This window comes from Oryctolagus cuniculus, chromosome 9, assembly GCF_964237555.1.
Source record: "Oryctolagus cuniculus chromosome 9, mOryCun1.1, whole genome shotgun sequence".
Taxonomy (NCBI): Eukaryota; Metazoa; Chordata; class Mammalia; order Lagomorpha; family Leporidae; genus Oryctolagus; species Oryctolagus cuniculus.
This window is the reverse complement of record NC_091440.1, coordinates 103,850,292-103,873,531: the sequence shown is the minus strand read 5'-3', so window position 1 is coordinate 103,873,531 and position 23,240 is coordinate 103,850,292. Positions and strand designations below refer to the sequence as shown.

At 48.3% G+C, this 23,240-nt stretch overlaps 1 protein-coding gene across 6 annotated transcripts in view; it reads right to left on the bottom strand.

The window, feature by feature from the left end:
• Positions 1 to 593: 593 nt before the first annotated feature.
• The window catches only part of ANO2 (anoctamin 2), a 387,627-nt gene continuing 364,980 nt past the window's right edge, over positions 594 to 23,240 (bottom strand). For all 6 annotated transcript variants that reach the window (XM_070049342.1, XM_070049346.1, XM_070049344.1 and 3 more), the window contains 5 exons: positions 19,229 to 19,381; positions 18,816 to 18,868; positions 16,720 to 16,901; positions 4,065 to 4,170; positions 594 to 1,522 (listed from right to left, as the gene is read on the bottom strand). In XM_070049342.1, the coding sequence (XP_069905443.1) occupies positions 1,250 to 1,522; positions 4,065 to 4,170; positions 16,720 to 16,901; positions 18,816 to 18,868; positions 19,229 to 19,381 (767 nt within the window). In that variant the 3' untranslated portion in view covers positions 594 to 1,249. The remainder of the gene's footprint in view (positions 1,523 to 4,064; positions 4,171 to 16,719; positions 16,902 to 18,815; positions 18,869 to 19,228; positions 19,382 to 23,240) is intronic.

Below are 23,240 nucleotides of genomic sequence, written 5' to 3'. Positions count from 1 at the left end.
GGAATTATGTCCCTCCTCATAGCTCCCATTCAGGAAGTAAGCTGGACTCCAATCAGACTGACCTGCAAGGAACTGGAGCAGAGCTCCTTCCTAGGCAGCAAATGGGGCTGAGTGTGTGAACGGGAGTGACGGATGGTGTTTGACGCTTGCTCCCAACTATGCATGAAAATCTCCTTACCATAGAGCTCTGGGAAGCCTTGCAAGATGTAACTTTTCCCCAGCCTGGTCCTGTCATTCACTTGGGAGGAAAAGGGTCAACCCTGCACAGCCTGTAGCCTCACACTGGGTTTGGACTTTGGGCCACCTTATATTTCTGCTCAGTGCATATCACTGTCCAAATATTCTACACATGTTGGCCTCTCAGCTGTCTCTCCCCAACAGTGTAAGTTCCGTAAGACAGGAATTGTGTATTTTTTCCCTCGATGATATCTCTAGCCTAAGAACAATCCCTGGCACATTTTAGGGGCTCAATAAAGATTCATCGGAGGAAAGGAAGGCAAGAGGAAGGGGGAAGAAGAAGGAAAGAAAGGGAAAGAAGGCAGGAAGGAGGAAATGGGGGAGAAAGCGACAAGTCCACAAAGACACGAGATGCATTTTTATAAACAATGTTCCATTCGTTTTATTATTTAAATCTGACCTGCATAAGATGATGGTTAATCACATTTAGCTCCAAGCGTCCTTGGGACATGAACCAGGGACAAGCCCAAGATGCAACTTTACTCCTCACTATTGGGTCCAGGGGCTGCAGCAGTCATCCCTGTCACTTGATTTGTGTCCACTGAGGCTCTGATGGCCCCAAATGCCAGCAAATCAGATTTTCTCAGGTGGCAATGGGCAAGGGGGTCATCACTTACGATGGGGAGTAGGAGGGGGCCCTGACTGCACCTCCCTAGCAGTCTGCAATGATGGTGAAACAGGAGAGGCCACCCAGGGAACATCAGAATGTTCCTAGCGCCTGGAAACTCCTGGGTGGAGAGGCTCCAGTGGTGCCAACCCCAAAAAGGACACGGCTCCAAAGATGCCCTACAAGAAACAGAAGCTTGAAATTTCTGAGAAGCGGCATCCATTCTCCTCCTTCTTGCGCTCTCGCCCCATTTCTCTCCCTCCCTCTTTCACATTCACTCCATTTCCAAGATGCCCTCCAGTCATATCCAGGCAGACAGACAGCACATCTGCACGGGTGTGCAAAGATGCGGCACACTCATGCCTCTCGCCACTGTGGTGCCCTCCTGTGCAAGGGCCGGCCTGCTCACACGTTGGTGTGCTGAGAACCAGATGAGGCTCTGCTGCTCAGCTGGCTTCGGCCCGAGGGTGCGGAGCTGGCTGCACGGCTCCCCCTGCTGCGGTCCCTGCCACCTGGGCTCCGCTGGGCTGGTTCATCAGTGACCTTGAGCTTCCCGTGCTCCTCTTTCAGGAAGAAGTCCACCAGCAAGCTCTTCTCCTTCTTGATCTGGTCACTGATGTCCGTGGGGATGTCTGGGATCATCCAGTCCACAAGGACACTCAGGAACATCACAAGGTTCTGCCAAAATGCAAGGGAGGGTGGAGGTGAGCAGGGAGGCAGAGCATGTGGTACGGTGCTCAGAGGCTCAGGCGGACAGGGGCATGCTATTGTCTACCCTTGCCCGGTCACAGTGACCATCTCCACTGCACACCATGGCGTGGTGTCTTGGGGCAGGATACCTCCATGCTAGTTCTGGTTCTGCCATGTGCCAGCCAGGGGAACTCAACCAATGTGCGCCCTTGAGCCTCAGCACTGTGGTTTGTAAAGTAGAGTAGTAGCAGGAACTTCCCCTGGGGCTGTCGTAGGGAGTAAAAGAGTTAACACGCATGGAACACCTAAGCCAGCACCTGGCACTGCAAGGTTGTGCTTCCACCCTTCCGTGGGACTTGGAGCGCCCCTTCCCAACTCCGTCCTCGGGATGTCCTCACAGGTCTCACTCTTGCTTCTTGACACTGAAGCCTCCAGGCAGGGACTGCACCACAGCCTCCCAGGAAGTAGCCATGAGGCCCAGTGGCCTCCCTGTGGCTCTTGCAATGCCAGGGGCTCCTCTCTTCCCTTTTGGTCACCTGTGGTCATTATACTGACTTCTGGTCTCTGTCAACCCCACCCACCACTCCCATTCCCCTTGCTGGGCTCTCTTTGACCTCATGGCCACTCTGCAAAAGCTTGGGAGCACTCTCCCTCGTCGGTCCCAAACTCTCGTGCACACAGCTAATGGGCTTCCTTCTCCTGGCTCCTCAGTCTTGTCTCTTCTCTTGTACACAACACAGATGGGCTACAGCTTCCTTCTCCTGGGAGCATGTTCTCAGTACCTGGCATGGCCCCATAAATGCCAGCAATCTTTAGAGTCTGACTCTCATCCCTTTCACCAGGCTTCCTTTACCCAAAGGTGATATTCCCTGGCTGCCAATCTGTCCTCTTCCCGCTGAGATCCTGAGGGTAGTGACTGGGCCCCTAGGTCCCAGATGCTCCCAAGGATCGGGGAAGACTTTGAGAACTCAACTGCTTCTTCCAGAGGCTCCCGGGAGACTTGGGTGCCTGTGAGTTGCTTCATTAGACCTTAACCCTCTTCCTCTCAGGCAGCTCCCACAGTGCAGGTGACACGGGACATGGGACATGGCTCCTGCAGGTAGGGCAGCCAGGGGACAGCTAAGTGATTTTTCAAACCTATCGGCCCATCTCCACAGGGGAAGAATGGCTGTCTCTGGGTGAAAGACTAGCCGGAGGGCTTCTCCACTTCCTGGGCTGAGGTCCCAGGGAGCGGATACTTTAGAGGCCTCCAGAGATCTGCTAGTAGAGAATACAAAAGCTGGAGGGAGACCAAGAGAAAAGGATCCGGCCTTGTACACAGACCCTGCTTGAAGACCGGCAGGACCCCAAGTGGGAACTGGGGGCCCTGGAGCTCTGAGAATCTCAGCGATGCAACTGGAGCTGTGGGGATTGTCTGAGATAGGAATCGCCAGGCTCGAGTTTGCTATTCACCCAGGGATGCCGAGGTGGCTCTGGGCCCTTCCCACCAGATGTCTCAAGGGCTAAAACAACACTAACAAAGGAGGGAGCCGGGGGCGAGAAGAAAGGCTCAGAACTTGAGCCCTTTCTAGGGCTTCCGAGATGAGATGGGCTGTTTGTGCGAATGAGGCCTGCGACTCCGGTTTCACTTGCTCTCCCCACTTCCCTTTCTTTGTCTTGGGCTTAAAGGGGGGATTCTATCCCCACCCTGCAACTCACTCCACATCTGTCTTGTAATCTTACGCTGTGGCGTTCATTCTCCTTCTGTAAAGTCCCCCCTTGAAAAGAAGCCCCCTCGGGGGTACCCCTGCCTGCTACATGCAAAGGCTCCTGTGTCACAGGGGAGAATCGGCTCTCCTTATCCATGGATTCCACCAACCTTGCATGGAAAACATTTGAAAAGTCACTGTACTGAACATGTACAGACTTTTCTATTCTGGTCATTATTCTACAATCAATACAGTAGAAAAACCAATTACACGACATTTACATTGTACTAAGTATTATGAAGTCATCCAGAGATTAAAGTATGATGGAGGGCTGCGTAGGTTATATGCAAAGTCTATAGCATTTTATATAGGAGACTTAGGGGGCTCACAGATCTTGGCATCTGAGGGAGGTCTTGGAACCTGGATCGAATTCTTTTATTTTTTATTTTTTTATTTTTATTTTTTTGACAGGCAGAGTTAGACAGTGAAAGGGAGAGAGAGACAGAGAAAAAGGTCTTCCTTTATCTGTTGGTTCACCCCCAAGTGGCCGCTATGGCTGGTGTGTTGCAGCTGGCATGCTGCGCCGATCCAAAGCTAGGAGCCAGGTGCTTCCTCCTGGTCTCCCATGCGGGTGCAGGGCCCAAGCCCTTGGGCCATCCTCCACTGCCTTCCTGGGTCACAGCAGAGAGCTGGACTGGAAGAGGAGCAACCGGGACAGACTCCGGCACCCCAACCGGGACTAGAACCTGGGGTGCTGGCGCCGCAGGCAGAGGATTAGCCTAGTTGAGCTGCAGGGCCGGCCCTGGACTGAATTCTAATCAGCTAATCCTAAGTGAACTCACCTGGAAGATGATGACAAAAGCCAGACGGGCAGACAGAACAGACCAGTACTGTTTGGAAAACTCATATGGGTTCGGGGCCCACGGCGGCTCTCGGTAATCCTTAAACCTGTCCCAAGAGAAACGCAGCGTTAAGATGGGGAGGAGACACGGGAAAAGCTGGTGCTGCTCTGTGTGAAACCTCAAGGCTTGGAGCAGCAGCCACACCCTTGGCCTCAGACATGAGAAATAGGGGACAGAAGGAGGAAATCCACAGCCCAACCAAAAAATGCCCATGGAATAAAAGGACTCAAGTCCAAAAAAGCCAGTGCCAGCCTACATGTGTCTTTTTCCTGCTCTTCCTCTGACATCCCCAACAGCTGTCCCTGGTTTCAGGATTCAGCTCCCCAGTGAGGTCAAGGATCATGAGAATAACCCAGGCCTATGGGTCCATCTGGGCTCTCCACAAGCCTGTGGGTGCTGGAGGTGGCAGGGAGACCTGGAGAGGCCTGATGTGGGCTCTGCCGCCTGTGAGTTCACTGAAGATGCAGGCGCCAGCAGGCAAGCCCAGGCTTCTCTACGGTCAGCTGCTTTAAGGCCATGACTGCCAGAAGGAATGGCCTTGGTTCTTGACTACAGCCGCCATCTTGAACCAAAAGGAACACGGAGTCAGATCATGCCAAAGGCCGCTCAGACATGAAGTGGGAGGGTCAACAAGAGTCCCAGTTGGTTGGGATTCTGATTGACCAACCACCTTCACGGCCTGCACATGTGGCTTAACAAACAAAAGGTTAGTGCTCAACCTAAGCTCACGCCTCTGTCTCAGACAAAGCAAGAGACCTGAGGTTTTCCCTCACCCCTTTTCAGCCCCTTCCTGGCATGTTTCATGCTGACACTGGCTCGTTGTCACCGACTCACATTTTTCTGAGTCTGGAAAAATGACAAGGGGCTGGTTCTAGAATGATAACCCTTCGTGGAACTGTTTTCTCCATGGACTGCAGCAGAACTTCAAGGCTCAGTAATATCAAAACAAGCCCAGGGCTGGAGGAAGAGCTGTCAGGGCCACCAACCAGTGAGTGTGCAGCTGGGTGCTCACTCTGTCCAGAGAGGACCAGGACAAGCAATGATCACACAATGAACGTTCAGGGTGTGTGCTAATCCCTGAGCCCAGGGCTTTCATGAATGCTTTCTCTTTCACCCTTCGCAACACCCCTAGGCAGGTGTTGTGACCCTGACACAGTGCAGGAGGAACCTGAAGTTCACAGAAGTTCAAGTACTCGGCCAGCAAATGTTGGCATCAAGGTAAGAACGCAAGTCCGACTGGATTCACACTTCTCTCGGTGGCCACAGAGCACCTCACCAACAGCTGCGATTGGGATGAGGGATTCATAAACAGAAGCCCTTTGGTCCCGTCCTCTGCCCCGAGGGAACCAGCTGCTTTCAAAGATCTGCGTAAAATCACAGATCCAAGAAGCCATGAGAGAAGCAGGAAAACACAAAGAACGAGAGGAAAAGGGAACGCACAAAGATGGAAAAAGACAGAGCCAGAGAGAGAGAGATGCACTGAGAGGTGCACGCTGGGCTTTCAACTAGGGTTTGGCAAGAGGCCAGGAGCTGCCCCTTCCCACCCGGATCCCCCCACCCCCAACCCCTCCTCCAACAGCTGATCACAGCTGTCGCAAGCTGGGGTCAACGCTGGATGAGAAGCAAAGCTGACTGCAACCCAACAGAACACCACGGGATTCGTCATCTCCATCCATGGCTGACGACAGAAACTCGGCTGGCTCCAGACAATCCCAGCTAATGGGAGAAGGGAAGAATGTGGCCAAATATATAATGACCGTGTGGGGGTGGGGAAAGACAAGCCCACCTACCCTCCTGCTGCCCCTGGAAGGGACCCCATGGCAAGAAGAAATTAGCCTATTCCTCTCGAGACCACCAGAGAAGGGGTGCTACACACACACACACACACACACACACTCCTGGCCATGGGGAAATGCTTCCCTAGGATCAGCCCAGTCCCTCCTGCTGCCAGGACAGTCCATTTCTCTTGTTTTTGAGCTCCATCTATAAGGGAACAGCTGCTTGCTGACCTTGGTATGACAGCCATTGCTCGCCCTTCTTGTTTCCAGTCTGAAAAGAATCCATAAATAATCTAATTGTGGTTCCACCTCTGCTCCTAACACCCACAGCTTTTGGAAATGTCACTCTGCTCTCCCCGAGTGTCCGGAACATGTTTTGACTCCAACAGGCGCATCCATCTAATCGAGTATCTGGCGAAAGATGAACATGAAGATCTGTCCAGAGAGGTCTCCTTGCAAATACCTCCAGGCAGATGTGTCGGGAGCTAGGAGGCAAGCCGTGCCATGGCCGGGAACAACGAGCAGTTTAATGAATTATGCATCTGTTCACATTTCTCTTTCCAAAGCTAACTTTATAAAAACTGTGGCCTGTATACAGACAGAAACAGAGGAAGGTACTTCAGCAAGTCAGTAGGAAAATGGAAACGAAAGATAACGCTGTCTGAGGACTCTCTGCATTTCACATTGGTGCACACAGACACACAAGCGTATGTCCCATAGATGAAAATCACACCCAATGTACTTAGCCCAGCTGTGTGTCATGCACTGACATTTTTCCATTCCATTCTATTCTCTTTTTCCTCTCCCATCCTAGCCTTTAGAATGCTGATCACAACCCACTGAAGTGACTTCATGATCCACTAATGAAGCGTGATTCAGAGTTTGCCAAATGCTGATTCCAGGAAAACTCTGCCACAGGTAAATGACTGGTTGTTTACATCCCAGTCTAAATTCAGATTTCATAATTTTTGGGAAAAAAAAGTCTCCCTGAGTCAGGCTTATCAAATGTTTTCACTAACCAACCAGAAGGCACTAATTAAACAAAGAGATAATTAACTTGCAGAAGGGAAATGTTCACCAGAGTGGCTAATGGACTTAATTGCTTCCGCCACTGTGATAAATGGTCTGCGTTGTTTGTTTTGTCTCGGAGCCACACAAGTTTGCATCCTGGAGTCGGCCCAGCCTGAACGCCACCGCCTGCCTTCGCGCTCTGTACACTTGCAAGGGATCCGCTGGCCTCACGTCCTGTGTGCTCTTCTGCAAAACAACGCTGCAACTCGCGGAGCTGTTCCGAAGACGAAGCGTCCCTGTGAGCAGCTCAGCATGCTTCCCGGCCCACCAGAACTCAGCAAATAGAAGCAGTTCTTTCTCTTGCTACTGCGGGCAGACAATGCAATACCCTGACCTCTTAGAAGAGGACACAGCACGTAGGCGATCGCTCCCTTTCTCCGGGCTTTCTAGAGGATTTCTGTGCACGCCAGCACCAAATGCTCTGAGTTTCCCACAATGCTGAGGCGGATTCAAAGGAGTCGGCCACTCAGACTACAAGGGGGCTTCTCTCGGGTGACCAGGTCAGTGGCATGAAACAGGTAATCCTCAGGCTAGGAGGAGGAGGAGGAGGCCCTGCCAATGGGGAAGTAGAACTGCCGGTCCATTCCTGTCAACTCAAATGACCTCCAACACCACACCTATTCCCCTGGGTTGGGGAGCTTTGGTCTTTTAAAGTGACATTGCTGGGTGAACCCCAACATCCGGTCATCTTCCTGCAGCTGCTGGCCGTGATGCCCAAGGGGAAGCAAGGGTTTAATCTTGCGGGTAGACCCTACCTTCCCACCCTTCCAGTCCTCCCTGTTTTACTGCAGAGTCTCCTGTGAGGCTTCTAATAAAGCCAGACTTTCAGTAGTGAGACAGCCAGGCTATGTATAAAGCAAGTCTGCATGTGGAGTGGTGACATCACTTACCAGCAAAGACTCTAAATTGCTCACATCCCTGAACCTAAGCCTCCCAATCCTCCCAGTGGACCTGGCAGAGTGCGTGCCACAGGGCTGAGTGCACAGAAGGTCCGTGCTTGGGCTGTCTCTCCCAAGAAGACATGCACGGTGCATGCTGTGTGCACTCAATGTCAAAGGAAGACACAATGTGAATTAAGTAAGACAATACATGTGGATGTGACTTCCGGAAGCTTCCACAGAAAACAGCCACAGTCATTTCTCCAGGAGAAAGTAAGTGGGCACTGAGAAGGAAACATTTTCTTCTCTTCTTAGCTACACGTATGCCTACAGAATTGCTTTCATAATTTTAAAAGAAGAATGCAATTAACGATAATATCCAATGGACCCCAACACATTTTTATACTAAGCTTTGGTGTGGGGGAGGGGCAGTTAAAGTGATAAAAGGGACAGATTTTCATGATAAGTGAAACTGGTACCAATATTAACATTTTTTGCTAGCTTTAAAATTATGAGTATTTATTTAGATGCTTCTAATTTCATGAAATATCAAAGGTGATTGAATTAAATGTGTGTGTTACCTAAAATTAAGGTTCCATTTACTTGAACTATTATACAACAAAGCCATGAAGCAATAATGTGAATTTCCACACATTCATGTGATGTCAATGCAGAGAAAGTCTCTGGGAAGGAGTCACATTGGCACTGCCCTGTTCACTGCAGCTTAGGACTGGACAAGGGGTAGGGCAGAGGCAGGGCAGCACTAGAATGTGGTGACCCATAAGGTTTAGCAGATCAATATATTACACGTGTCATTAAATACCAACTTAAAAAAATGAAAGAACCTTTGGACATTCTTTATTCCAAAACCCCCATTTTTCCAGATGCAAAACCCAAGAGGCAGAGATGGAAGAGAGGCTCTGGGTTCAGGTGCCTCCCTTGCCCACTCCATTCCCACCTGCATGGTGGCCAGCAAGGGACATCGGCCACACTTCATCACAGCACAAAATCACTGCGTGTGCTGGTCACCCACTGCCAGACACGGCTTTCTTATGTCTTAATGAGGTTTTAGTTATACAAAATTCATCAGTAAATGCCTTTCTCAATCCCAAACAGTGGCATGTAAACATTCTTAAACAGCCCCAGAGGAAACGAATGTCATATTAATGCCGAACACAATTATACACAATATTTGTATACCATCTGAGCTACTCAAGACTGCCCCCTGAGAGTGCCCTTTAACAAAAGGAAACCGTGCAGGCAATTAGAAGCTAATGAGAACCATGTCGATCCAGCAGTTGATAAAGATCAGGAAAGGCAACACCCGGAAAAGTTGACTCTACCTCTGGTTTCAGCTGGAGCAGATGCGAGGGGACCGTGGGCAGAAAGGGGACTCACCTCTTTGCAAACTTGTCAGGGGGCCACAGACCATGGAAGCAATTAGGCCCTGCATAAAAACCTGGCCAGAGCCATCTAAGGATGCTGTTCCCGGGCGCTCAACACCTCCCAACAGACCCACTAGCTTGACCTTGACCCCCAGCCAGGCCCTGCCTGCTGACCTTTCTGCTCCCTTCCTGCAGAGCCAAGAGTAAAGCCACCATCCACCCTCCAGGACACGGTGGCCCCTTGACCCTATCCAATGGTCACTAACCTTGCCAGCAGGCCGATGTCACAGGGCCAAGTGCGCAGCAGCCCTGCCGAGGCAGTACGAGGCCGAGGCCAGCATCACTGCAAAAATGCTGGGAACGCGTCTCAAAATCTCAATTGGGCAGCAGAGACTTGTCCTAACTTCCACTGCTATTTTTAAGATACCTCTATCCCAGGCAAGGCTGGGTCAGAGCCCGAGGCCTCAATTTTATTTGACCACATTTATCTCCAGAGGTCACTGAAAGCTAAGAATAAGAAGGGTCATCGAGTTCCCAACAGTATTTGCCAGAAAATCAGGGGAAACTGCATTTCCCACCATGGAAGCGGTGACAAACACTGGCTTGGGGACTGTGTGTAGAGCTGCCGTTTCTCACAGTGCTGCTCCAGCACAGTCCCTTCTCTCTCTCTCTCTCTCTCTCTCTCTCTCTCTCTCTCTCTCTCTCTCTCTCTTTCTCACTCACACACACACACACACACACACACGCATGCCCCCTAAGTCCTAAATCTCAGAGACTTGGGTGACCTGGACAAGTTCCCCAGCACACAGTGGGGAGGACCCACCTAAGCCAGAGACTTCCATCAATAACTCTTATCCATCTAGAAAAGGCAACCCATGAAACACATTTTTCTGGACCCTTTGCTGACCTCACTCTTTAGACACCAGTGCTCGAGAGCAGGGCATCGCCTCCTCGTTAATGTAGCCCCGGGTGTAACTCCCCAGTCTTCGTGCTGTGGAGTCCGAGAGATGACACCATGACAAGTGTGATCTGATCATCGTTCTCCTAAAGCCCTTGATGGGACCCCCTGACCTAACGGAGACCCCACATGCCTCAATCTGACCAACTTGCACTCCTTGACGCAGCTGACCTTTTTCCCTCGCGTCTTCCCTTGTGCAACTCACCATCTCAATCTAGCCCTGCTCCCTGCATTGCAGGGTCCTCCCTGGGACCCTCTCACCACCTGCCAGCCCTTTCCTGCTCCACTGGCCACCACCACACTGCCCTACCTTGTCCCCAAGCCAGGCTGTTTGGTTATATGCATGAGAGCTTTCAACAAGAGGATCTCTAGCTTCATTCTTGCACCCTTCACTTTTTAAAAGATATTTGTTTATTTGAAAGGAGAGTTATGGAGAAAGAGGGAGAGGGGAGAGGGGAGAGGGGAGAGGGGAGAGGGGAGAGGGGAGAGAGAGAGAGAGAGAGAGAGAGAGAGAGAGAGAGAGAATCTTCCATCAGCTGTTACTCCCCAGTTGGTCACAACACCCAGCTCTGGGGCCAGGTTGAAGCCAGGAGCCAGGAGCTTCTTCCAGGTCTCCCATATAGGTGGCAGGTGCCCAAGCACTTGGACCATCTTCTGCTGCTTTTCCCAGGCCATTAGCAGGGAGCTGGATAGGAAGTGGAGCAGCTGGGAATGGAATCAGCACCCATATAGGATGCCAGCATCACAGGAAGCTGTTGTACAGGCGACACCACAGCGCTGGCCTGTACTCTTCATTCTTTAGGTGTCATCTCCCTTGAAATTTCCACCTGAATACTTAGCTCAGGTTAGGCAGTGCTCTCCCTCCTCAGTGTTCTCATAGCTTCCTGAAATTACTTACTACAAATTATAAAAGCTGTATTTTAATTCCTTGCTTACCTACTCATCTGCACATCTTCAGGGAGGCACTGTGTCTCATTCTCTATTCCATAACCAATGCCAAACTAGAGTAAGGTCTCAAAAATATTTGCATAATGAACCTGTAATCCTCACTGGTGTGGAGAGGAAGGAAACACGATGGATGCTTCACAAGTCACTTTGGTTTGACCTTGGTGTCACTTATTTTCTGCACATAATTCTCTTGGCAGAATCATAAAATTCAAGGACACTTCCTATACCCATGGATAATTCTGTCACTCAGTGGGCAGAATAGTTTTTGAAATGGGCCACAGAAACACCATGATCCCATCTTGCATGGAAACAATGGAAAGAGGACTACCAGAGTGTTCCAGCTTGCTGCAAACTCTAGCGACTCTGGAGGCAAATACAAGAAAGCCCAATCTGACCCACAGACTCTACGGATCCCTGGTATCTTGGGCACTTGCTGTTTTGGCTGAGTAGTGCTTGTTCACCTTCATTTCTCCCTAGAGTTGCTGGAAGTCATATGCAGCCTGGAAATGCAGCCAACATTGACTGAAGTACAGTTGGAAGAAGGAGAAAGATTTGGGCAGAGTTGATTGGAGGAAGTCTTGCCTAAAATGTGATTAACCCCACCTGCAACTTTCAATGGGGCAGAGGGCATTAAAGTCCCTTTTTGGGCCGGCACTGTGGCTCACTTGGTTAATCCTCCGCCTGCGGCACTGGCATCCAATATGAGCACCGGGTTCTAGTCCCAGTTGTTCCTCTTCCAGTCCAGCTCTCTGCTGTGACCCAGGAGGGCAGTGGGGGATGGCCCAAGTGCTTGGGCTCCTGCACCTGCATGGGAGACCAGGAGGAAGTGCCTGGCTCCTGGCTTCGGATCGCTGTAGCGCCGGCCGTGGCAGCCATTTGGGGAGTGAACCAATGGAAGGAAGACCTTTATCTCTGTCTCTCTCTCACTGTCAATAACTCTACCTATCAAATAAAAAAAGTCCCTTTTTGTTTAAGCCAGGTAGCCCTCAAAATATCTGAAAAGTATATACACAGGGGTTACTGGGAGATCTTACAGTCAGGAATGAGATTAGCGACCCCTCTGTGTCTATGACAGACATGTGCTTCCAGATCGCTAAGGGAACAGTGTTGGCCTCACCAGTCACTCTAGTGTTGCGCCCACTGCACTTGGAGGCCCTTGGGTAGATGTGAGTTTTTGTTCAAGATATGTCTCTGAAAATCTCTGCCATGCTAGAGAGCTCCTCAGCTTTCGAAGCCTTAGTTTCCTTCTATGTGGAATGAGGAGTTGCAAAAAGGGTTCTCTGTTCCCTTTTAAGTTATAGCAATACATTTTCTACTTCTCACTTTTTGATGCCTATTTGTGTAATGCAAATATGTTGACTGAATCTAGCAGACCTAGATGATACAGGAAAAGACCTGGAGCTGGTGCAGACCCTCTGTTCTGTGAGACTGTATGTTTGGATCTGCAGGCCAAAATCCAGCACCAAGGACAGACAGTCCAGCACACCAGCCAGATAGAGGAGTGGCCTTGGGCAGTGCACAGTCTAGTAGCAAGTCTGACGGCAGTGCAACTTCAGTCCACAGGTCAGCGTCTTAGCCCCAGAGCTGAAGAAAACCCAAATCAAGACTGATATGAGTAAATGCATTCATCCATTCTGAGGTCTGGACACTGGTTTTTCTTCTCTTCTTGATTGGCTGGAGTTGAACCCTCAAGTAATTGCTCCTGGGTCCAAAAGATTCTTTTTACTGTTATTGAAACCATAAATTACTCTGGTTGTTACACTCAGCCATCTGGATGGGGCAGACCAACCCATTCATGCACTCAGACTCTGAATCTGAACTTCAGCAGTCACCTTAGATGGCGACCTTGGGAACTGACCAGGTACCATGGTAGATGTGCCCAGGGTCAGCAGGCTGCAAACACAACTGAAGACACAGCTTCTTCAATGGAGGCACTGACAGTTCTGACACCAGACACTATGGAGGATGGTCTGAAAATATTTATGTTTACCCTACATCTTTTCCTAGGTTTTTGTTACTGCTGTAATTATTTGAAATATTATGAGAGGAGGGGCCAGCACTACAGCATAACGGGTAAAACTGCCGCCTGTGGTGTTTGCTTCCCATATGGGTGCTGGTTCTAGTCCCAGCTGCTCCACTTCTGATCCAGCTCTCTGCTATGGCCTGGGAAAGCAGTAGAAGATGGCCCAAGGGCTTGGGCCCCTGAACCTGCAAAGGGGACCTGGAGGAAGCTCCTGGCTCCTAGCTTCAGATTGGCCCAGCTCTGGCTGTTGCAGCCATTTGGGGAGTGAGCCAGTGGATGGAAGACCTTACCCCCAACGCCTCTCTGTAACTCTGCCTTTCAAATAAATAAATAAATAAATCTTTAAAATATATATATATGAGAGGAAATCTCTGGTCAATTTCTTTGCAGGGACAAGCATTTAACCAGGATACAAAAGGGTTAAAATGTGCGATTTCCCATCTGCTCCACTTCTCTCTATTTGTCCTTCCTGGACAAATAGGAACGAGTGTTGTGTTTCTTGGCTTCAGCGATCCCTGTGGGGATGGCTTTCGATCACCCGTCTGAAATTCTAGCTCAGTGTGTGTAAGAGTTAGGTTAAAATTGCCCCCCTTGGGTTTTCTACCATCATTTCAAATGCAACAAGACTGAAATAAAATTTATGATGTGCACCACAGAGTTAGATTCTCTTAGATCTTTCCTGTCACTCTCATTGGGAGCACAATTTCCTAGCCCTCTGACATATGCCCAAATTTTGGAGCAATCCTAAACTCAGCCTCTCTCCTATGTCTGCTGTCACCAGCCTTGCAACATATTACATGCTATAGTCCATCTTTTCCCTTTCTCCTGATTTCTTCTGCCACATGATCTGTGCTTAATATGGTCTGTGTATGAGTAATGCTTGCAACCATCCTGAGTTCTCCCAGTTCGAGCCGTCTTCCTCTCTGACATCAGGTCAATTTTCCTAGACCTGCCCTTTATCCTCTCATTTCCTGATACTAAGAAGGCCCATATCTTCCTACTGGATGACATTAAAATTCCTATCACTGGGGAACAGCAGATTAAGCCACCACCTGCATCGCTGGCATCCCATATCAGAGTGCCAGTCCGAGTCCCAGCTGCTCTGCTTCTGATCTAGTGCCCTGATAATACACCTGAGAAAGCAGCAGAGATGGTTAACTACTTGGGCCCCTGCCACCTATGTGGGAGACCCATATGAAGTTTCTGGCTCCTTGCTTCGGCCTGGCCCAGACCCAGCCATTGTGGCCATCCGGGAAGTGAACCAGCAGATGGAAGACCTCTTTCTGTCTCCCCCTACCCACCTGCCTATCAAATCAATAAAAATAAATTTTTAAAAAGAATTCCCATAAGATTTCAGAATTTCCCATTATGTACTTCATTCTATCTACATTCAACAATGTTTTGCCTTATACTCTCCTAGGAGTTTGTAAATATACAAGGGTGCTTCAAAAATTTTGTAGAAAATGGAATTAAAGGATAAATTTATTTTGGTACAAAATAAATTTTTGAAGTCCACATACAGATTTTTCTAATATTTACTTACTTATTTATATTCAAAAGATAAAATGACAGAGAGAGAGGGAGAGAAGGGTCTTCCTTCCATTGGTTCACTTTCAAAGTGGCTGCTATAGCCAAGGTGGGGCCAGGCTGAAGCCAGAATTCCATCCACATCTCCAGCATGGGTAGCAGGGATCTAAGTACTTGGGCTATCACTTGCTGCCTTCCCTGAAGCCTTAGAAGAGAGCTGGATTGTAAGTAGAATATCTGGGACTCAAACCAGCAGCCCAGTATGAGCAGGTGGGCATCCAACTGGTGGCTTCACCTGCTGCACCACAATGCCCACCCCACACATAGACTTTTTTTTACAACACACATTCTCTACGAACTTTTTGAAGAACTCTCTATGCATGGATGTCAAATTTTTGCACCAAAATAAAAATTTAATTCCACTTTCCATGAACTACTTGAGATCCCCTCAATTGTATTTCTTGTTTTTATTATTTTTTTTATTTAGTAAATATAAATTTCCAAAGTACAGTTTATGGATTACAATGGCTTCCCCCACATAATTTCCCTCCCACTCGCACCCCTCCCATCTCCTGCTCCCTCTCCCATTCCATTCACATCAAGATTCATTTTCAATTATCTTTATATACAGAAGATCGATTCAGTATATATTAAGTAAAGATTTCATCAGTTTGCACCCACACAGAAACACAAAGTGTAAAATACTGTTTCAGTACTAGTTATAGCATTACTTTACACTGGACAACACATTAAGGACAGATTCCACATGAGAAGTAAGTACACAGTGACTCCTGTTGTTGACTTAACAATTTGACACTCTTGTTTATGGCGTCAGTAATCTCCCTAGGCTCTAGTCATGAGTTGCCAAGGCTACCGAAGCCTTTTGAGTTCTCTGACTTTGATCTTATTCCGACAGGGTCATAGTCAAAGTGGAAGTTCTCTCCTCCCTTCAGAGAAAGGTACCTCCTTCTTTGATGGCCCCATTCTTTCCACTGGGATCTCACTCGCAGAGATCTTTCATTTAGGGTTTGTTTTTGTTTTTTTTTTGTTTTTTTTTTGTTTTTTGTTTTTTGTTTTTTTGTTTTTTGCCAGAGTGTCTTGGCTTTCCATGCCTAAAATCCTCTAATGGGCTCTTCAGCCATATCCGAATGCCTTAAGGGCTGATTCTGAGGCCAGAGTGCTATTTAGGACATCTGCCATTCTATGAGTCTGCTGTATATCCCGCTTCCCACGTTGGATCGTTCTCTCCCTTTTTGATTCTATCAGTTAGTATTAGCAGACACTAGTCTTGTTTGTGTGATCTCTAGTGATCCCTGTTAAATATAAGAGTGGGAATAAGAGAGGGAAGAGATGTAGAATTTGGGACATGCTCAATCAGACTTGCCCCAAATGGTGGCTTTAGAAACGTGCCAGGGGATTCCAATACAATCCCATCAAGGTGGCATGTACGAATGCCATCTCACTAGTCCAAGTGATCAATTTCAGTTCACAATTGATCACACTGATAGGTCTAAGAGTCAATTGTATTTCTTACATTATTCCTCATTACCATCTCCCAACCATTTTCCTTGATAACCACATTACATAGCCCCTAAGTATTTATCTAAATTCCCCAATTCATCTGTACTCCATGTTGACTCCCCATCTAGAATGTGACACAACACCTAGCAGCCCCTCCAGGAAGCCTACCCTTTCCATTATAGTCCCCAGTCATCTCCTTGGACATCTTCAACATCTCCATGCTCCCTGACCTGCTTTGTCCCATCGGTCAGCTTCTTTTCTTCCCAACCACGTCCCAGACTATTTGATGGAGAGGATTGTGCTATACAGTTATTTGTCTCCTCCACTGTAGTATCTAGCAAAAGGCATCCAATACATTTTTGTTGATTTATTGAAATTGATTGATTGGTGGGAGCGGAGCAGGAAACAGAGGGCAAGGAGAATGACATCATCCGAAGCTATCCTGAAAACTCTTGACATCCAGGGCTTCTCAGCCTCTGTTACCCCCTTCCCAAAGGCCACTTTACCTGCAGAACTGCACTTCCTGGTCAAACTGTGAGTTTTCCGGTTGTGTCCCTTCCTTCAGCTGGCTGACATTGAAGAAGGAGAGGGTGTGGTTGACAAAGCCATGCAGAGTCCCATTGTGACTATAAGAGTACTGGTACACCAGGCGGGGGATAAAGTCGGATGTGACAGCAATGACAAAAGCCTGCGGGATGGAACCACAAACACAGAGAAGCAGTCAGGAGGGTGCTGTCCAGATGGCACTATCTGACTGAGGGACTGTCCACTCTTGGGCTGTCCATCAAGAGCTGGTACTCTGACTCACACAGAAGTACACGCAGCATGCACAGGGACCTGTCCCTGACCTCATGTGACTAGCTCACCTGGCTTTTCTGTCTTTGCTATAGAGAAGTAAATCCACCAGAGAGTGGCTGTCAGGAGAGTGGATTATGCCCACAGCAGCCAAGGATGCTAAGCCCGTTGGGATCATTCGGTGCTGGCAAATTAAGCCACCTCCAAGACATTAGAATTGGCATTGATGTTGGCCACGCCAAACACAGTGTTAGATTTTTCTGAGCAAATCACCTCTAGTGATGAGAGCCATGGGCAAAGACATTGAGCGTCTGCCCTTGAGTGATGAAAGAAAGCCAGGGAAGACCAAAAAATGTGATTCCACAGTAACCTCAATTTGACCATTCTCTCGCAACACTTTTTAGTATTCTGTGTAATTGAAGTTGTTTTTTTCAGCCATTCTACTTGGGAAAAGTGAGGGCCCTGCTAGATGAAGCCACACATGCCCAGCACAGCATCTGGTGTGTCTAAGTGCTCTATAAATGTCTACGGAGCAAACCAGACAGCAAATGAATGATCACATGTTCCAACATGGAGGTACTTTCTGCGAGGAAAATCTTAAATCTTGTTGGCAGGTGTTTACACTGTATTCTGCACCAACAATTAAAGCCCTTTAAAAAATGCAGTTTAGATATTGTTTTCTAAATGTATATGTGAGTGTGGATGGCCTTAGCCATATCTGAGAATGAAAAACACCCTTGGAATAATCATAGCTACAACTTGCTGAGCACTTATTTTCTGTTCGTCAGCCCATTTTATTTCCAGAATAAAACTGGTGAGTACTATGATTACCTCCAATTTTACAGATAAGTAAACATATCTAGGAGCAGCTGGGCAAGTAAAACTTTGCGTCATCCTGTTCTTTGGAGGGGAGCAATTCATCCCCAGGGCCTCTTTTCTAGCAGACACAACCACAGATCTGCTTCCCAAATTGCACCCTATGCCTAGGGGTCAAGATCAGCACTTTCTGCATCAAATGTTCAAAATCCCAGAGCAGGCTGGGATTCTCTGCCTCTCCTCACACCTCTCAGTCACTAGGTGCTCTTAGTAGGGAATTACAGCCAGGGCCAGAATCCATGTCTCTCTCCCCAGGGAAGCTGGACCACAGCTTTCTTGGTGTGCACGGAGCTGACTGATAATTTCTTGGGAGGTGGAACAGGAGGGTCTGCCTGGCTGCCATCCACCCAGAATGCAAAAGAAAGAGTGCTGTTGTCTGGGGCCCAACAGGATTTCCTCTGCAACGTGGACATGTCTGGCAAGGCAGTTAAGGAGGTTGCAACAGGTGGGACCCCTCTGCTTCCATGTCCTATCTTAACCTGCACAGTGCCCAAGTCCATGGGGATAATTAAGACTTTGCATTGACAACTCTGAGGAACCATAATTAGGAATCACAGCCTGGCAATGTTCCAGGTATTGTTTAAGTCGGGAGTAGAAACACAAAGGAAAGAGATGGATAGATATGTAGAATTCTTTCCTCATTATTCTTGGCTCTAAGGGCAGATCTGATTTTCTTAAGGCCAAAGTATGCAATCCAATGGGTAATTATCTCTCTTTCTCTTGGTGAAATTAAAAATAAAATTGCACAGTTCTCGTGACAATCTGATCGGTTACAATGCATGTGGGTGCCACTAACCAGAGGACTGTGTTGAGCAAAGTTCTGAATGGAAAAGAGTGGGAGAGAACAAAAGCAGGTTTTCTGCTTCGAAGACCTCAGCCCCTCGGGAAGCCCTCCCTGCAGAGCTAGGGTGTCACGAACATAAGCACTTACATTGATGATAACCGAGAACTTGCCGATTCCAGAAAGAATGTCAAACCAAATTCCTGTAAGACAGAAAGGAGGACGTCTGACTTGCCCCCACTCTTGGCCCAGTGGTGACAACACTGCAGCTTGGGGTGATATTCTGCAGGCAAGTTACCAGGGGGAGTTTGCCAGACCCCCAAGAATGGGCACAGGTATTCCCCACCATGTGGAAGCTCAAGGGACAAGTAGGGATAGGTAATGTGGCATCCCTGTACCCAAGGATATAAAGATGAGCAGCTCAAAGGGGCAAAGAGGCATGGACTCGCCCCAGCCCTCTGGATGCCCGACATCTGTGAGGGTGGTGGGAGGAGGCAGAGTGCAGGAGGGAGGGAGGGCTGGGGAGATGTAGGCTTTCCACAGCATGCTGGTGGGGCACATACCGATATCTTTGGTTCTCACAGCATCTGGCCGTCTCAGCTCCGTCACAAACTTCTTAGCATCAAGCCGCACTTCGATGACATTGTTGAGAAGGGCAAACACAGGTGCCAGAGGAAAGGAGGCCACAAAAAGGGTGACAAAACCAAACTGGATGACTAGGAGAGAACACAGCAAGAGCGGTTGCAGTGGGGAGAAGCAGGAGCCAGGTAACGTCGGCTTTGCAGCTCCAGCCCCGAGTCCTTTCTTTCCCAGGTCCCTTAGTCTCCCTTTGGCACCACACACACACACACACACGTATGTGGGTATTTCTTCCCTGGTACCGGCAGGCCTACCAGGTACAGGCAGAATTTAGTCACGGTAAGGAAAAATGAAGAAACATCTTCCCTCTTTCCTCTCCATTAACATTTACCTCTAGGCATTAACCCTATTCATCTAACTCAGAGGTTGGCAAACTTTTGTCGGAAATGGCCAAACAGTAAATGTTTTTGGATTTTCAGGCCATATGGTCTTGTCACAACAACTCACCTCTGCCATTGTAGAGTGAAAGCAGCTGTAGACAACACATAAACACACGGGCTTGGCTGCATCCCAATAAAACTTTATTTACAAAAGCAGTAAATAAAGAGGGCTGGATTTGGCCCCTGGGCCATCGTTGGCCAACCCCTGACATAACTTTAGAAAACCACCTCCCAAATGTGGACTCTTCTTCCTATATGTATAGGCATTTTCTTTGTTTAGAAAGCATATGCCTTCATCACACACTTAAGGAGAGCTCACTAACTGCCAGGCACTGTGCCAAGAATTTAAGGAGGCAGAGGTCTGGTCCTGCCTTCAAGGAGCTGGGTTTGGAGAAGTGTACACAAAGTTTGCAGCAAGGCTGTATGTGTGCAAAAGAGAAGGCAGAACGCACCCAGGACAGAGCAGAGAGCTCATGCCTGCTTGGGGTGGGGACTAAGGGGCACCTGAGCACAGTCCTGGAAAAACAGCCCACAGCTGCCAGAAGACACTGAAGGGAGCAAGCAGCTCGAGCCATGAACACAGAGAGCAAGGGCATGCAGGCAGCCTGTGCTGCCCGGATGACTGGAGGGGGGCGCTTCCCCAGCCACCACACAACCCCCTCACAGGTTTCCTTGCCACCTGTCTCACCTAGCTTTGATTGCCCACGCAGCACACACTCCTTGAAACCTGATTCTGTCACCTACCTACCCACAAATGCTCCTAGGCACTGAGGATAATCTACATTCCTTATTCAGGCACTGTGCACCTTGTTCCCAGCCTAGCTCTTTGGCTCCCATCTCTGCCTTCTAGGACTCTGAATTTCTTTTTTTAATATTAATTAATTAATTTCAGAGGCAGAGAAATAGGGAGAGCTCCCATTCACTGATTAATTTGCCAAACACCTGCAACAGCCAGGCGGCTGATATTGGGAGCCAGCAACTTAATCCGGGTCTCCCATAATTGGCAGGAACCCTATTACATGAGCCCTCACTGCTGCCTCCTAGCATCTCCCTGAGCAGCAAGAGCTGGGCGTCAAACCCAGGCACTCCAACATGGGATGCATGTGTCCCTACAGCTAGGCTAACACACCCCAGCCCTCCCAACTTCTCACTCTCCTGATTTTTCCCTGCCACAGGCACTTCCATTCATTTGTGCAAAAACATCTGTTCTCCAGTTGGCAAATGTCTGTGCATTCCCAAGACCACTCAAATGCCACCTCCACAAAGTCCTTCCTCTGAACCCCACCACCCGTGTGCTGCTGCCATTGCTCCACTCACCTAATCTTTCTTCCCACCAGAAAGCCAAGGGCCCTGCCCACTCTAGAGTTCAGTACATATTTGCAGCTGGATATACAGTCCCGAGTCCCAACAAAAATATGACCAATAAGACTTCCCTACAGGCTAAGTCCAGTTCTTAAACTTATCTGTGCCTCATACACTTCAGATGTGAACTGAGGATAATACTGATACCCACTGAACAGGGCTTTCATAAGGGTAAATGACGTTACATACGCAAACACGCTGAGAGATTGGACATCATCATGCAGTGATCTACCACGTGGGACACCTGCATCCCATACCAGAGAGCTTGGGTTCAAGTTCCCGCTCTGCTTCTGATTCAGCTTCCTGATAAGGTTACCTCCAGGAGGCAGCAGGGGGTGTCTCAGGAGAGTGAACAGTTGAGAAGGCTGGGGTGTGTTAGCCTAGCAGTTGAGACACACACACATCCCATGTTGAAGTGCCTGGGTTTGATGCCCAGCTCCACCTCCTGACTCCAGCTTCCTCCTGAAGTGGATCCTGGGAGGCAGCAGTCATTACAGCTCAAGTAACTGGGTTCTTGTCACCCACATGGGAGACCTGGATTAAGTGGGAAACTTACCCATGTGGGAGACCCAGATTGAGTTCCTGGCTCCTGGCTTCAGCCTGGCCCATCTCTGGCTGTTGCAGGCATTTGAGAAGTGAACCAATGAATGGAAGATTCATTCTCTCTCTCTCTCTCTCTCTCTCTCTCTCTCTCTCTCTCTCGCTGTCCAATTAAGTGAATCAAACTTTAGAAAAATATGCTTTGAGCATCATCTAATACTTGATAATTATTCAGTGTTACTCATGTGTAATTTTATTCTCATTGAAATAGCTATTGACACATACAGATGACTGCAATGTACACTGACAGGCTAAACAGACACACATAGAAGGTGTAAGTGCTGAGTATCAGGGGACCCCACTTCCATAGCTGAGTGTTTTCCGTGGTCCAAGCCCTTCCATATCAATGGACATTAGCATCCACATTGAGAAATTGAAGGGGCTGATTTACATTTCTGCCACATTCGATTGGCTGTGATGCTGTGATACTCATTCTCTCAAACAAGCTTCAAGATTCTAGAATTCTAGAATAAAAAAAAGAACCCAAATTGAAAATTAAAAAAGGTATTTTACAGAGGATAATCCTAAGGTGATAGAAATCAGTCTCAAGAAAGAGAATACTTCCTTTGGCAGTCTGTTCCATACACAGCCGTGGGTCACAGTTCTTGCTAACACAGCCCTGCCCACCACCATTGTCCATGATGCACAATGGGCACTTGTCAGCCTTGGGAGGTACCAATCAGTGGAGGATACTTGTGCCACAAGACATAGGCCTTTGGGACGTCGGCTTGGCTAGAGGGCTGGCCAAAGTGGACTGGTAAGGAGACATGGAGAAATCTTCCAAAAGAAGCCCTGAGAGCCAGTTCACCATGCAGAGTCTCCGGCATCTTTGAAATGAAGCTTTGCTGAGAAATGCACTTTGGAGTCAGGGTAGAGATTAAGGGCATAGGGGATGCAGGGGAGTGGAATGAGCAAGGAAAGCAAAACAGATGCTACTCTAATGTTCTCAAACCTGTAAAATGCATGTCTGCATATATATATCTGGATGTATCTTTACTTATGGAATTTGAAGTTGGGCCTTCTTTATTCTGATAAACTTAGTTTCACAGGACAAATGTTCTTATCCCAAATGACTTCCCCCAGAACCATGTAAACGTTCCAAAACTTCTGCAAGGGTTTGGCAAGAGGACTGATGGGGAGGAAAAGGGTGGTTTATTTCTGAGTGATTGCAAATGTATACAGCATGCCCTTGTCTCATTCATGTAAGTGGCACTTGGAACCCAATGTCCTTCCAGGATTACAAGAAAAATGGAATTTTCCATTTGCTCTTTTCTCTTTCATATGAACTCTTGAGGTAGACAGGAATTCTCTCTTCTAGGGTTGCCCTAAAGGCTTGCTTTTTCACTTTCACAAGTTCTCCAGAGACAAGTTCTCTGTGGTAGCCTTTCTGCCAACACATCTCCCAGTACTGGTTTGATGCTAACAGTTCCCCCTAATAACGTTGATCCCATAACAAAACATCTTGTCTCCTTCGCCTTGCCATTTAAGTCTGTATGATCAGCATTGGACAACCTCAAGAGAGTGGGTTCTTTCAACCCTGATGACACTGGGCCTGGAGTAACTGGATCCTCCTGACCCATCCTCTGATGTGAGT